Genomic DNA, 17,041 nt, shown 5'->3' on the forward strand with positions numbered 1-17,041 from the left:
GTGTGACTGGAAGATTGCTTTGCCAATGTGTGATTTCGCTTGATGCAGTCGACTTTCACACGTTTTCAGAGTGTGAAAAGAGAGTGTTCCGACAGGTAGGTAGGCACAGAAATGAAAGAATCCAGCTCATCTCTTGTTCAAATGTTTTCCCTTAGATGATGTTGTGCAGTGCCCTCACAAACACCGTGAACTAGGCATGAAAATCTAAACAAGAAAATGTTTTGAGTACGTGCAACATATTACTTCCGCTCCCAAATGTATATTATACATTTATTACGTATCATTTATTTATCTTAGCCACCTGTTCAACTGCTGATGATGGCTGCATTAAAGCAGTCTGACTGCCTTTGGACTCTGATCATACAGCTATAGATTTATATGACTGAATGCAACTTGTGCTCTCATGCAGTAAGGGTTCATAGCTTTTTTGTCATTGTACAGTGACGATTTGTAGGAGTCTGTAAATGACATTGTGTTTGAGTAGCGAAAGCTTCTATGACTGCTTGTGAGTATAACTGTTGTGTTGTGTATAACTGATGTGGTTTTACAATAATTGTTTCTATGAATATGGCTGATATGATTGTGGGGTATCTGTGAAGCTATAACAAATGATATAATTGAAAACAAAATTACTTTTCCTAATTATGCAATTGCACTCCAAAGGTTTATATGACTAAATATAATTGATTGTGCATATCTAGAGCATGTTTATATGTCTAATTGTACCTTGACATAATTAAGTAACACTTGATTTAGCTTGTATACCTGGCTATATATCTGTGAAAGTGAATATAAGTGATTTTATAATTGTAAAGGTAAGATGTATTATGCCTGAGTGGATTTGATTTATTCATGTGATTTCATAAAGAGGATTATGTGACTGTAACTTGATGGCATAACTGTACAGTAAAGGTTTTTCGCTCTGTTGCAGATGGACAGAACTCTACCTGTGCTTTAAGTATTGTTATGTGAGCCCAGGTGTTGTCCCACCTGGGGAGGAGGCGGAGGAGGCAGCGGCAGTGGTGGTAGGGGAGAAGATGCTGCGCTCTGTTGCCATGACAGCACAGATTATCTTAGCAACCTGGCTCCTGATGAGCGGAGCACGGTGTGGCCCAATTGTTCCGGTTTCGGAAAACCGGGAGAGGGAGCGTTTGGAGCGGGTTCTGACTCAGACCAAGGAAGGTGCTCTAAGCCCCAGTGCTCAGGAGCGACTGGAGGAGATCAGCAGCCTTGGTCTGGAGGCAGTCAAAGGATCCAACAAAACAAGCACAAGCCGATCCAAGCTTAACTGGAACCCGCTGATTAAAGGGTCCAAACCACAGGGGAAGACTACAGAACCCTGGACCCAACCAGACTCTCTGAATCTAGCTGATGAAGGTCCCACGGGGGAACCCAATGTCTCTTTGGATGCCATTGATGAGTATGCTTACCCTGACTACAGGGGTAAAGGTTGCATGGATGAAACAGGCTTTGTGTTTGCCATTGGAGAGAAGTTTACTCCAGGCCCCTCCACCTGCCCCTGTGTCTGTACAGATGAAGGGCCTTTATGTGCCCAGCCAGAGTGTCCTAAGGTTCACCCTCGCTGCCTGAGAGTGGACACGAGCCAGTGCTGCCCGCAATGCAAGGAGAAGAAAAACTACTGTGAGTTTCGGGGCAAAACTTACAATTCACTGGAGGAGTTTAAGGTAAGGCCACTCTTGTGTAAACAGCTTCAGTAGTTGAGATTTGCCCTAAATATTTAAGGAAAAACGTCTTGCCAGAATTGCACTTTCTGTTTTTATCAAGTCTTGGTCTCTAGTTTTAATCTCAAGGTTTTTTTTGGCGAAGATGCCATTCGATTAGTATCTTGAACATCTGTTCACTGCTGATCTGGAATTAATTTTTTTTTGTTTGGTCCAGAGAGGATTTTTGTCAAGTCCAGATAATCGAATGTTCACGTTTCAGCCTTGATACTCTATTGATTTCAATAGGCTTGGGGAACTGGAGTCTTTTTCTCACTGTCTCTTTTAATCCCCATTGTGCCGTCTATCAAAAGTCCTCAAAATCCATTGTCTTGTAATGGGAACAGGTTCATAACAAGAGAACATGATGTTTGGCTCGTTCTGTCTCAGACTGCTAAATGGTGGGGTTTCAGAAAAGCAGAGTATTGTGTTGAAAAAAAAAAAAAAAGAACAGAAAAGACACTTACAAGCTTTCCGGTGTTGTGAGACAGCCCTTTTGGTGTTCGTTAGTTGGGATGTGCTCCTTGATTACTGACTAACCTCCTTCCGATCAGAGGATGTGGATCATCTAATGGAAGTCAGCAGCAGGTGCAGGTGCAAATTATTCTTTTTGAAATGGGTTTCTTTCCTCCCCACGGTGATGCTGAAGAGCTATTTGTTGTTTTGAAGATTTATTTATTTTGTCTTGCTCTTTCCCTCCACAGGTTATGTCTCTGGTTTCATTTTGTTTTATGAATGCCCCTTTTCACAGCTTTACACTAGTGCTGTTTCCACACTGCGGCAGGCAGGGGCAGTCATTATTCCAGATGTCAGCATTAGCGCTGTACTGAACAAAAGCAGCGTAATGACTCCAGGCAGGATCTGGCTCTGCTACTGCTTCTTTAACTGAACTTAATGCATATGCAGAGCCCAAACTAAACAGTTATAGCCTCGGTGGAAAGAAAGAACAAACGAACTTCAGCAAAATGTGTGTGTGTGTGTGTGTGTGTGTGTGTGTGTGTGTGTGTGTGTGTGCGTGTGTGTGTGTGTATGTGTGTGTGTGTGCGCGTGTGTGTGTGTGTGTGCACGCACACGTATCTGTGCTCAGGCCCCAAAGGGTTGGCCTGCTGGGGAACTGTGCCGGCTGAAGGAGAACTGGAATCCTCAGACTTCTCGGCAGTGGAAATCCTAATGAGTAGCCTTTTATTTGGGAATCTCATGGAGACTCAAATAGAATTCTTTTTGGAAAGTGATGGATGAAGTGGGGCATTTCAGGACAGGGATAAGATGACATACAGTCTTGCTTAGGTCCCTGGTGGGAAACTCTTCTCTCAGGAGTTCAAAAACATATGTGTATGTGAGGAAAGAGACCTGGTTTCACAAATATTAGTCACACATACACACCTAGTGTGTTTGTGCCCTTGGGTTGCAAAACAAAGCAATGAGTGTACCCTTACTGTGTTTGTGTGTGTGTGTGTGTGTGTGTGTCTTGTATGTCTCTCTGCACGTGGCTGTATTTTGTGCTCTGTGAAGCATTCAGCTGCTAGCACAGTGTCACAGAAATGCTCCAGCAAACCTCAGTGAGACACAACCTCTGATTTTCTCTGCAGACAGTTAGACCTACCCCAGAGTTAGATCACTAACTCAAACACTTGGGTGAAAGATTGTGTGTGTGAGTATGCATGCATGCAAATTTTGTTCTGTATGTATATTTGAACGCTTTGTGTTTGTATATTTTAATGTCATGTCTGTGTCAATTTATCGTCTGAGTTTCTGTGTGCGTGTGTGTGTCTCTTTAGGTGTCTCCATGTGAGAAATGCCGGTGTGAACCCAGTGGGGAGGTTCTGTGTACAGTATCGGCCTGTCCACAGACTGAGTGTGTGGATCCGGAATATGAGCCTGACCAGTGCTGCCCAGTGTGCAAGAGTGGTGAGTGACAATGCTCTCTCTCTCTCTCTCTCTCTCTCTCTCTCTCTCTCTCTCTCTCTCTTTCTGTCAATCAGTCAGAGCTATGCCATCTCTGTGAGAGTGCCAGCTCCTCTTTTATAAATGCAGTTAGTCAAAACTAGTGCAACTAGTACTTTGACATTGCTGGAAGCAGTTTCATTTTTTATGCTTTTTAATTGCACTTGACCACATAGCTCAAATTTAGCATCAGGATTCATCCCCACGTGTGTACTTTATATGTAAATCCACGTTTTTTTTTTTTTTTTTTAAATTTCATTTGATTTATTTATTTTAATGAAAATAGAATATTTATGAGATGAAAGCACTGTCGGTGACTTATAGCTTGCCTGCAGTCTTTGTCTACGCTGGCCATTGAGCAACAACACTAATGAACCTTTCAGAGGTCTCTCTCTCTGATTCCCTCAAGCCGAGGTGATTAGCAAAAGCAGGTGTTTCAGTCACCAATTGCATTGCGAGCCCTCGGGGCAGTGATGATTAAAGTTCTAGACGCAAACAATGTTCTCACTTCCTTTTCCCTGAATATAAATAAATAAAGAACATGAGAATTGGCTCCTGAGGAATGCACAATCTATCTACCAGCTTGGAAGTAGAACGGGAATCTATTTTCAGAAACTCTTCTTTATATTGAAGAAAGAGTCAGTGAGGAGGGAGTGAAAAAAAAAAATCATTCCTCTAGATTCATCTTGTCTTACATGTGCAGGTTGTGACCCTGGCTGGGAAATGTATAACCCCCCCCTCCCCTTACACACACACACACACACACACACACACACACACACTCACAACCCTCCCCAAAAAACGGGGTGCTGAGGTCAAATTAAGTGTGCCATGATTGGAACACATTAGGAAATCTTGGGAGAGGTTCTGAGGATCATTGTGGATTATAAGGAGCTGTTTCAGATCATTTTAGACAGCGCGTCCTCGACCGCCGCTTCTCGTGTTCCTCGTTTGAGTTTAATCGAACATGGCACCGTCAGCTATGCTGCCTCCTTCAGCTACAAGCAACCATGAGTGTAGATATCTATTCGCAGAGTTGGCAGCTAAACTTGTAGCCTACTGTTGACAATAACACAAGGGAATACAATTTATTCTAGCGAGAAAAGCATTCTAAAATTAATTAGAACTGGTTGGGTTATTGGATTAGGGTTTCAAAGGATGAAACATGAATAGAATAGAAGTCCAGGAAAATAAAAGTAGGTCGATATTTTGCAAGCACAGGAGGAGCATCAACACTAACACATCAAAAACAGCTAGCGGTATGCAGAGAACAGAGCAAATGCATGGGTGCATTCAAGCAGAAGAGTTTTAAGATGGATTGGAGACATTTATACTCCATTGCCAAGATTACAGTTTGCTGATGTTTTACAATCTGCAGTGCTGCATAAAACCTTGGAGTCTGCATTACTGGATCTGCCAAGTGGTCACTAATGCAAAATAGTATCTCAGTGATGAAATTTGTATAAAATTGTGAAATATATTCATTTTTCCGAGCATACCACAGTGTTTATTTTTTACACTGTCGCTTGGAATAGCTCCGTTCTCTTGCTCCCCAGTGATATTTTCTGTTTGTACACTCTAAGACCTTTAGAGACAGGAAAAACTAATACGACTTCAGCACAGCAGAAACTTCTAGGTCTAAGGATTTTAAATATTCTGGAATGTCATGTTAGCATTCTTCATCATTGATCCTAGGACTCCTTTGATTTTGCATGAATCTGACAGTTGTTTCTCCAGTTGGCTCACCGACAACAATATTCTTGTAACGCCTTAAACCCCTTTATAGACAGCTACATGCTCTCACACCACAAAACTTCACAAGAGCTACTCTTCTGTCAAATAAGTTTCCTCTACTCTTGTTAAAAAAAAAAAGATGTGGGAGGGAGGGGGGGGGGGGGAGAAAAAAAAAAGCCAGAACAGAACTTTCTGACTTTATTTTGCTACCAAGTGTTTTTGCATGTAGTTCAATGATGACAGATCACAGGATAAGTGAGTTTAACTTAGTGGTGTCTCTGTACTCCCAGCTGCAGGTATCGGAGGTACAAAGGCTTCCACACAGATGCTAGGTGAGAGTTAGACATATGCTCTGACCCCATGAGAGTTCCATGTGTCAGAAGCCGAACATCAAAGCATTTCTCTGTGACACTACTGGATGGTTGCAATTGGATGAGCTCGCGAGTCTAACCTGATGCGTCTGCTTTAACGTAATTATCAAGTCGTGGTCCGTAACGTCAACCAGTGAAACCTCCCTGTGGCTCGATACTCATCCAGTTCTTACCGGCTCTGTTAAGTTTAGTTCACATCCATTCCTTCGTCCTCTGTCATTTCCGTAGCAACTCTTTGTCGTTCCAAAGCAGGATGGGAATGACTATTTAATTGGGAGCATTAAGGGTCCCATTAAGAGCTGATTGAGTGTGCCTTCCTCTGCTGTTGAGTAAAATGGAGGACGTTGAGTGGGGCTTTCAGAGAGAGATGTGTCGTCATATGAATGAAATGATAATAGCTGTTGAGAAGAGAAGAAGAAGAAGAAGGGGCTGTCATCTTCATTTCTGCATTGTAGACTGAAGAGAAAATGGAGAGGCCCTGTGTTGAATTGATGTATGAATAGAAATCCGACCATTTCTCAGAACAATATGCGACCATTTCTCCCATAGTCATAATCATATTACCGGTTCATAGGCACCCTCCAATTTTTCAGTAGTAATGGAAGGTTACTCCATGTATGTTAGGCCACAAGGAACTGTGTCATTTCTCTACAGTTATTAAAGTGTTTTATCATGGAGTATGACACCTGACCTGTGCAGCTGTGAAAAGGTGTGTTCGCACAGATACACTCTACAGCCAAAGCATCTGTCATGACCTGACTATATCTTCCCATTAGGTTGATTCTCATCATTTACAAGGAACGTTAGGTCAAGTGCTGTAATTTTAAAACGGCTGTTAGCTTAAATGACAGTGCTGTGACTGAATGTTTAGGCGTAATTTGTGCAGTTATTTCAAAAAAGTCATGGTGAGGTTTGATGCTGTCGTTAATTGGTCTTTTAAAGGGAGGACAATATTAGCCGTAGAGTTTCTAAATAGCGGATTGTCCTCCTGTTTAGCGCGGTGTCTGCGATCTGCTTTTGGCGCAGTATGCAGAGGAAGTGCCGCGAGGAAGTGCCATGGGGAGAGATGAAAGTGAGCACTATTGCTAACATCCACCACGGGCAGTTGTTCATGAATATCAAAGAACATCTGCGAACGGTGGCGGTGTTGGGAATCGAAAAGGCGGGAGAAAAACAGTCTCGCATTCATTTTTAGAGCACAAGTCGTCCTTTGAGTCATGCGAGACTTGTCAATAAATATGAGACTGTGACATGCAATGTGTCTTATTTATTGTGTTGGCTAAGGCACAGAGTACACTAGAATGCGCAAGTTGACAACAACGCAAATCACTTACTAATTGCGATGATAACGTCTTTTACCTTGCAATAGAAAAAAGTCCTAGATGATGTCTCATTTCATATCCCTCAGAAGTTCTGTCATTTTACCTCACATCGCGTATGGCAATACATCGGTCTGATCTGGTGTCACTTTCTCCCTGTGGAAGGCACTACGCTATCGTGAAGTTGTCAGTACCAGTAATGGCTCTACGTAAAGCACTGCGGTTTCTCAAAGGCCCCAATAGCCCCCCCCCTTTTTTTTCCTTCCACTGCTCTCTCTCCATCCTCCTCAACCATGGCTTGCACCGCCCATCGCCTTGGCAACGCCGAGGGAAAAAGTGCTCTTTGGCATTGAGGGGGTCGCAGCTAATCTGAGGAGGTTACCATAAACAGTCTGTGCTTGGATAAAAGCACTTGAAATCATGACCACATTGCTTGGGGGGGGGGGGGGGGGGGGTACCTCTCCCATTTTCAAATCGGGGGGTGAGGGGTGGGGTAGACTGAGGAAATATTCACGGCTGAGGTTTAAAAGGGGCCCGAGATGTAATTTTTTATCATTTTAAGAGCTCATTTTGTTGTGTCTTCCCTGAGCTAGAGGAATATATTAGTCTGGATTTGTTAGGTTACTTGAAATAGATTCATTCTTTTGTAATAAGGCTTCATTTGCTCTGATAGCTGAGATATAAGATATAAATTTTACATGCACTGCTCCACAGTATCTCATTCAGGCACACAGAAAAACTCACAAAGTCTGTCTTACCCTGGAGAGGGAACATTAGGTAAAAGGATAATGTTAGATGTTTTCCCATTTTAGACTTTTAAATGTTTAACCCCTTAAAGAAAAATGGTTTCAGTGTGGAACATTGTATTTTTCTTCCATTCAGGTCATCACAGTAAAACAATGAGTGGTTAAGATAAAAAAAAAAAAGCTTATTTGTTGTATATTAAAAAGGATTTTTGTTTTTAATGATATCAATTATTAAAATGTGTTTTTTTTCAGACATGTATATGTTCTTGATAAATGCAAATCACAGACTTTGTTGAGTGGTTAGCTGATGATTTCATTGTAGAAATAGTGTGGCTATGCTAACATATAGGTATATTATCAGTGCAACCTAAGTGGACTTCTCATCATTTGTATGAATATTCCCAGTCTGACAACAATGTGACTAAACTAAATAATTGATACTTTAATGAAATCACAGCTTTGCTCTCCCCATTCTCCCACTGCTTTTCTCTATTTTTCCAATCTTTTTCACTCACCACTCCAACAAAGCAAAGCCATTTTGGAGCATGTATAATGCATGCAGTCTAAAGAATTGCATTAAGGAGGATATATTTTCTGGGGCTCTCAGAGCGGCTCTCTCACTCAGCAGTGGTCTCCTGCTCTTTTTTTTTTTTTTTTAAACGGGATCCACTGTAATGAGGTATAAAGGATCATGTCATTTTTGGCATTCAAGCTTTCCTTTTTCCATATACTTTATCTCAATTACTGTTGAAGCGTAGAGAGCGAGATTCACGTGAGCAAACGGACCAAAGGGTCCTAATGATATTCTTCCTTTTGTGTTGATCCTGTACTGGCCTTTGAATCTCTGTGAGGATAAAGGATTTTTACGCTGTTTTGTGTGTATATGTGTGTGTGTGTGTGTGTGTGCACGCGCACTTGTGTTAGACACTCATATATTTCTTTAGCTTAACACATATCACAACTATTATTATTCCTGTTGTTGTTGTTGTTCTTCTTCTTCCTCTTCTTCTTCTTCTTCTTCTTCTTCTTCTTCTTCTTCTTCCTCCTCCTCTTCTTCTTCTTCTTCCTCCTCTTCTTCTTCTTCTTCTTCATTACTGTTCCGTTGTGGGTAAACATGTATGGCAGTGATATTAACAAACATGTCATGCCCGTGGGTAATATGGGATGTAAACGTTTGTGATGAATCAACTGAGACAGTGGTATTTACTTACCCAGATTTGGTATTCGGAGTCTGTGGTTCTGTGGTGTTCACTGAAATCATTATAAATATACCAGCACTGACGTTTTGACAGCACATACCAAACACTTGTGCTGATTGATGTGCCAGTGAGCTGCTGTGCACATCTCCCTGCCCATATGATAATGTCTTTGTAAAAGCTGAATGCAAAAGCCCAATTTATAAAGGGTTTGAAGATGCGTAGAACACACGCACACCCACAGAGAGAGAGAGAGAGAGAGAGAGAGATGCCAGAGCCGGAATTATTGTGTGTGTGTGTGTGTGTGTGTGTGTGTGTGTGTGCGCGTGTGTGTGTGTGCGTGTGCATGTGTGTGTGTGTGTGTGTGTGTGTCTGACATTCAAAATTATATAAGTCGCCATGTGAGTAATCTATCATTAATTTGGGGAAAAACATATTTGTTTTACCTGTCGTTTTTACGATGTAAGAGAAATGCAGTGCTTGCGTGTGAAAATGGGCATCCATTCTTCCTCTGTGTGTGTGGGAGTGATTTTAGGCCCTTGTGATTCTGAACATTGTAGACATTTATGAGACCACGGTGAAGTGTAGAATGAGAGTCATGGTGGAGAGACCTGTCTTGGAGAAGCCCCCATCTCTTTCATACTGAAGGACAGTCAGCATGCTCTTCACTCCACCACTGAATCTTGTTTCTTTGCTTGTTTTCGTAGAACCAGTTGAACATCTATATTTAGACTTGAGTCTCTTTGTGTTTTTCCACATGGAACATAGAAAACAATTGGATCGGATGATATTTTACGTGTATGTCTGTGTGTCTTTCAGTTTTCTAGCACACAATTTTTTATTATTCTCTAATAGTACTTGATAAAGGGTATTTATTCTAGTGATGATACTATTAAGAATCTTTGGCTGTGGAAACCGTGGAGGACCCAGGGGCAAGAATCATGGGATTCTTCAGGTTTTTTGTACAATATCTTAAGTTAGTTTCTGTTCAATATATCAGCAAAGTCAAGGTTTTTTTTTTTTTTTGCCATTTTTACTCACATAATTGTAGTAAAAAACAGAAGTTTTAGATCAAGCCATCAGAACTAAAACTTTTGTGTTTTTTACCATAATTACCTCAGTAAAAAATGGCAAAAAAAACCCCTGGACTCTCTCCTTCACACAGACTCTTGAAGAGAAGTGGTTGAGGTGAATGCTCTTTTTGATAAATTGAAAGAAGAGTGATTTGAGTGGCGGGTAGTGGGATGGTTACCAAACATTTACTTGTGGTCACGTCACACACAGATTCCAGTTTTATGAATGGTTTATGAGTATTGGAATGGCCTTGGATAAAAGGTATTTAAAATTGAATGCAGTGGTAGTACAGAATACACAGTACGTGAGGAAGGCTTTTGGCCTCATGAATCTACATTGTTTGTGTGTGTGTGTAGAAAGTAATGTAGGAGCGTATTAAAGTCGTTTGCTGCTGATAAGTAACGTCATGGCCGGAGTCCAGCTCTGCATTCACAGAGCCCTAATGTGAATGTCCTAACCTGAGGCTCAGACAGATGACATATTTAGTTTCATTTGCAAAATCTGGACCGGGGAAAATTAAATTAACGGTTGCATTTAGTAATCGAGTATTTTTTTTTTTCAGATGCCCTCCGTCTGCCCAACAGTTAGTTTTGATCTCTATTTTATTTCACAAAATTTCAAGGAATGGTTGGTCAGAGTTTATTTATTTATTTATGTATATATGTATGTATGTATATGTACAGCTTGCCCTAACTTTAAATGGAATAATATTTTTTTGATTTACATGTGTTATAGTGTTAAGTGTGAAATGAAAAATGAGTTCTGTTACATTAGTAACATAAGGAGAGCTCAACAGGTTGCACCTGCAGTGGTGGCAGCGGTTTGGGGTTGTTGGGGGGGTGGGGGGGGGGGGGTTGTCGCAGTTCCGAGACCATGAATGTTTGTATCGCAGTTTTGTATGTACTGTCCGGAAAGCCATTTCCAGACTCTGCATTTGTGATTTTGTTTTCCTGCAGCTCCCCAGGAAAGTGTTGGAAAATTCTGAGCACATCCAGTCTTTTTTAGCTTGGGGCTATATCGACAAAGGGAAACAAAGAGACTGACTCGCAACAAGAGTCTTCCAACAATTTTCTTGTTGTCAGTGATAAGGCTTCTAAATCTGAATGAATGAATTTTCAATAGCTTAAACAGGATTTTTCCCCCCCTTTTTTTTCATCTATTTTTAAGAAGATAAAGCTTTCCGCTTACCAGACAAGCATGTCCCGTCAGCTGTCTGTATGGTAGTAAGGGTGTCAAAGTATTGTATAACTTGTGTCATCTAGGGCAGTTGCATAGTTTCATTCTGTTTATTTACCACATTACTAAATAAACACAGTCAACACACAGCACTTGCCAACTGATTAAAGCTCTAGCAGAAGGGTAATATAAATCCCCTGACATGTGATATTCTCAGGTTTGAACCCAAGTTGTTTGGTTGTTTTATACCTTTTTTACACAGTCACATATAGTTTTGTGGATTAAATATTTGTTTGTTTGTTTGTATGTTTGTTTGTTTTCGGTTCAGGGCCAAACTGCTATGCTGACACGGCGGTGATCCCCGCGGGCCGTGAAGTAAAGATTGATGATTGTACCATCTGCTACTGCACGTACGAGGAGGGCACCTGGCGCATCGAACGCCAGGCCACCTGCAGCAAAAACGAGTGTCAGCCCAGCTAGGTTACTGGGGGTCAGGGGGTTGAAGCGAGGGGCGTTGCCATGGCAATCTGCCAAACAATGCCTATGGGAGCCTCAGCCCTGACCCAGACAGACAATCAAAGATCAGGGGTTCTGGCCGGCTCACGGACTCCTGCCCAGCACGGCAGCATGGGAACTCATGTCTGCTGAGGCCAGCGTAACATGCCAGCACAACACGCGAACGCAACACGTAAGCATAACTTAATGTTTCATCTGTCCTGGCTGTTTGTGTCAGCTCCTTACATCTGGAGTTCAGCCTGTCAGATTCCATGTAGAAACAGTTAGTCAGGGAGAGAGAGACAAAGACAGAGAGAGACACAGACAGGGAGGATTAACAGGAGCCGGTGAACAGTGAGAGATATTACTGTGAAGGTCCTGAGCTTATTTTGCAGTCAGTGACACTGTTGGTCCCGTGGTTGTCTTAGTAAAACGTAGTGATTAGGTCTGAAATCTGGGGGCATGAAATTCAATCAAGTTACACTATATTGCCATGGAAAACTTTGTATTTAACTTTATAACCTATATAAAATATTTATTTATACATGTATTGATTAAGTCACAAAGATTGGAATAAAAAAATCTGATCTATAGCTGAAAGATATTTTTTATAGATGCTGTGTTTTGATATACTGTCATGATCATTAGTGGCTCACAATTCAGTCAAACTTTGCAGAATGTATAACTTGATAGACTTTATTTAATGTGTGTGCATACGTGTGTGTGTGTGCGTGCGTGTGTGCATGTGTGCGTGAGTGTGTGTGTGTTTGACATTCACTCACAGTGTCTAATATGAAAAATACTGAATATATTAACCTGAAACAGAGGAATTTGCTGACAGTCTGAGGAAAATAAAAACAAATAAACGGACAAAAATGAAAAAAAATGTTTGCTTGCAGATGCAAAGGTCTTTATTGTGTACTGATCTGAAAGTGCATTTTGTAAAGAAATGTCTATGTATTTGTGTATCCACGTTTCAAATAAATCAAGCATCAATCTCAGTCTAACTCAACTTGGGTTTGCTGATGTAATTTTCAGCTATTTATAGTTTTCAAAGCGAATACACTTTCTCTTGTTTACAGTCTGACTCATGATTTTCCGGAATAGGAAAGCGCTTATATTTCCGCTGAGCAAATTAGACGGAAAAACGACTCAGATGACTCAGAAGTCATTGAAGTGTTTTTAATAAATCTCAGGAAGTTTCTGATGGTTTTATGTGAACTTATCAATGAATGCATCAGACAGATTTTCAGATCTTTATGTGCAATTGCTATTTAAAATATTTGTACAAAGGACATGACAAAAAAATCATGCTTCTCAAATATGCCTTCATGGCCTGTACAGTGACTATGAAGAATAAACTGGAGCTGAACCAAATTGAAGTGGACAGACTGACAAATGTCAGAAAACACAGTGAATGGTGTGTGTGCGTGCGTGTGCGTGTGCGTATGTTCGTGTGTGTGTATGTGTGTGTGTCTTAAACCTCAAGACATAGACAACTGGAAACCTGAGATATTTTACCAGCAGCATTTCGTCGGCTTCTACAACGGGTGTAACACAAAATTTGTCAACATCAAATGTAACCTCTGTCTCCTGTTAAGCGAAAGGGTTTGAAGTGAAGAAATGAGTTGCCACTCATGTAGTGGCTTTGGGAAAAGGTTACACTTTCACATCTTGAACTGACATGTTCAAGACAAAAAAAGAAAAACAAACACTTCTGGGAGAGAAAGGGAGGGTGGAGACAGAGAGAGGCAGAGAGAAGGAGTGAGTTAGGGAAAGTGGCTATAAGGATGTAAACTGATATGTCCTTTAGCTTTTTCCTTTTTATTCTTTCCAGTCCATTTCTCAAACCGTTTTATGTGGTTTATCATATCTCTGTCTGCTAATGAGCTAACCGCGCAGAGTCTCTCTTTGATCTAGGCTTGATAGACAACCATATTACACCTCCAACAGTGAGACGTGCCTGTGGGCTAGGCATAGGCATTGTGGGAAATAGGCCCAGATGAGTACATGAACACGAAAGGCGGAGTTCAGCCCAGCATGGGGGCCTGTTACCCATCACCCCCCCCCCCCCCTCCAAACCCAACTCCCTCATCCTCGGTTGCTCCACAAGGCCGATCCCTCTGTACTCTAGCCAGCAGGACCATTCAATGGGCAAATATAGATTTGGGACATGCGTGCAGTTAATGCTTCCTCTGATAGAAAACCATTCCCTGCTGGGTATTCACAATGGCCATTAATGTCCCTCTCTCATCGGCACTTTCACACTATTATACTCTCTCTCCCTCCCTCACTCACTCAGAAACACACACACACACACACACACGCATGCACACATACACACACATACACATACACACAAACACACACATATACAATGGCCAGACAGCATGTTATGATGGATGGATTGTAAATGCGACTGAAACATTGTTGAGTGAGTGAGTACCCTAAGGTAGACAGATGTTGTTTGTGAAGTTTGGCTTAGTGATAAAGGATGAATTTAAGTTGGATATCATTTTATCACCAATTGTAAGGATAATTAAAGATGTGTAGTTCAACAAATTTAATATCACAATGTACTGAAAAGCTTGTTACCAATTATCCTTAAAATACTCCCTCAAAAATTACTTAAATGGTCTTCTACTAGTTAGGAGCAGTGCTCTTTGATCTGTATTTTCCATTGTTTTTCGAGACAAATTTGAGATGAAAAGCTTGATTTTTTTTGCCTTAATATTAGTGTTTTGGCTGTAGCTGAGTGTCTAGTTTAATTTCCAGACTAGGCGCAATTATCAAAATTCACTCTCTGAGGACTCCATACGGGAAGAGAGCTGTAATTGGTCTTCTGCTCATAAATGGAATTCCCTTGGTGTCTTAAAGCCAGCTTGTTTCAGGCTCCTTCAAAATGGAGCTTTTAATTAAGATAATCTGTGGGGAGTCATTGGAACCCAAAGACTGATTTCTAACAGTGTTTGGTTATTGTTCCGGTCATTTACATTAAGGTTAAAGAGCCTGGACTCATTTTAACAAGCTACATTAATTTCTGGCCTTCAGTCTAAATCTTTTCCTGTAGGAGTGACAGCCAATAAAATTTGTCCTCTGCTTTCTGTTTAAAAATATCTATGATTTGACAATGTCACTTAGTCACACTGTTTAGTCACACTGTTTTTAGTGTTTAACAGGTTGTTTTAGTGGCTCTGAAGAGAAATGAGAGACACATACAAATGATTTTTTGAATGATTTCAGAGGATACAGATTTAATCAAAATAAGATTTTGATTTGTGTGTGGGTATGTGTGTGTGTGTGTGTGTGTGTGTGTGTGTAAAACATTTTGAGGTTCTTCACAAAAATAGACAGATCATCCGTCTCTCCAGTCCAGCGAGATAGCATACTCACTAACTCTATCTGTGATTGATCGGAAATTACCTTCTTTAAAGAACAATTAGAATTGAACTCTCTGCCACTCCATGCCAAACCGCAAATGAAAAAATTAAATGATAGGAGCAAATAAATTAAACATAGCCTCCAGCTAATGTTATGATAACCACTTTAATTATTAAATGGTCAGAATATTCATTTGCGGTAGTCAGCACGGTTCTCTTTATATCACATCAAAATTGCAAATCCTCCATGAGATGCAGTGGTGTAAATGGAATAACTGACCTATCTGCTGACGGGAAAAATATAGCACTGATTTCTTGCACCAAGATCATTTGAAGAAAGAAAGAAAGAAAGAAAGAAAAGAGCGAACGAGCAGGCAAGAAGAATGAAAGCAGGTGGTACTGGTTTGTATTCCCAGCAAAACAGTCACACATATAAATGTTTACTACTGCATAAAATAAGGACCAGACAGAGATATCTCTCTCCCGCTCAGTGTTGTGTGAGCTGTAGCGGAGCGATGCCAGCTGTGTGTCTGATCCTGGCTCTACACCCGTCTGCGGTTTTCTCAGATAGCACCACTGCGTTCAGGAGGTGTGTTCAGGAGCTGTTTGATATGCCTTAGCCTCTCTCCTTCCTTTTCCCCCTTCCTCAGTATTAATGAATGGAGTGATTAGAGGGGGGGGGAACACATTGCTCTATCTTTCAGACAGAAAGAGAAAAAAATGCTGTTGCGATGTTAGAGATCATTTTTCTAAGTTTGGGTGACCCTGTGGTAACTGTGCGTACATGGCTGATTGATTGGAATACAGCTGGGACATTTCAGATTGAAAGGCAGATTAATCCAACACATCCACAGAGGCAGAACACAGTGGCTGGGCTCGGAGAGCCACGGCAGAGAATCGTCTGTGAACTGAATACGGAATGCGGTTCAGCCCGGTTTAGCCCTGGAGACTGTTGTTGTTGTTGTGATACAATGTCTGCTTAACTAGATGTCAGAGTTGCCTGAGCACGGGGCTGTGTTAACATACCAAAACACTACACTCCCAGGAATGCTAAAATCCAGGTAAAATCATTCCTGAGGGCACCCCCCCCCCCCCCCCTCCTCCTTTTATTGCCTCTATCTTGCTAATAGGGCCACTGAATTGGTCTCACTTCAAATCTGATGCAACCTGGTGAAAAGAAAACTGTGCTAATTCTTTTTTTTTGCCCTACATTGTGCTTTGTCTGTAATCTATGCTCCCCTGAGAAGATCTGAAGAACACTTCTGGCTGGAACAGACAAATAGTTGGCGCCTCGTACCCGAGTGCACGCAAGTCTCTCACAAAACATGCTACCGTATGTGTGTCGAGAGAAGGAGGAATAGAAGGAGATATGCATTTGACACATTTTTAAATGAGGTCTGAAACCAAACAGCTGAGGAGCTGACATTAATTAAGGGAGTGTGAGAGAATAGTATTTACAAAGGCAGCTCCTGTCCAGGACCAGGTAATTTCAAGTTCAAGTCCAATGGAATGAGAAGTAAGCTGTGAGCTGAAGTGGTGCTGTGTGGCAGCTTAATAATGGAAATGCACTTAGTCTCTGGGGACTAACCCAATTCCTCTCAGAGACAGAGAAAGTCCATTATACCAAGTGTTACCTAGCCAATGCTGCCTTTAATGCCTTAATTGAAACTGCAGGCTGGTGAGGACAGTAGATCGTGAGAAAGAAAGAGAGAAAGAAAGAGAGAGAGAGAGAGAGAGAGAGAGAGAGGGGAGGTGGTGGTGGTGGGGGGGGGGGGTGTTCTCTCTTTTCTTTGACACCTCTGGCAAAGGCAGCTCTAAAAATACAGCTATGAACTTTGATCGAGGACAAAACACACAGTCTCATCAACCCAGAGTAGTGTTGCAG

The 17,041-nt window shown here is 41.4% G+C and overlaps 1 protein-coding gene across 1 annotated transcript; it reads left to right on the top strand.

The window, feature by feature from the left end:
- Positions 1-1,037: 1,037 nt before the first annotated feature.
- vwc2 (von Willebrand factor C domain containing 2) lies at positions 1,038-11,761 on the top strand. Its single transcript, XM_030772921.1, has 3 exons — positions 1,038-1,685; positions 3,500-3,629; positions 11,610-11,761. Exons 1-3 carry the CDS (start codon positions 1,038-1,040, stop codon positions 11,759-11,761), a joined length of 930 nt encoding a protein of 309 aa, XP_030628781.1.
- The last annotated feature ends 5,280 nt before the right edge of the window (positions 11,762-17,041 follow it).

The sequence above is a fragment of the Chanos chanos genome, chromosome 4, assembly GCF_902362185.1.
Source record: "Chanos chanos chromosome 4, fChaCha1.1, whole genome shotgun sequence".
In the NCBI taxonomy this organism is placed as follows: Eukaryota; Metazoa; Chordata; class Actinopteri; order Gonorynchiformes; family Chanidae; genus Chanos; species Chanos chanos.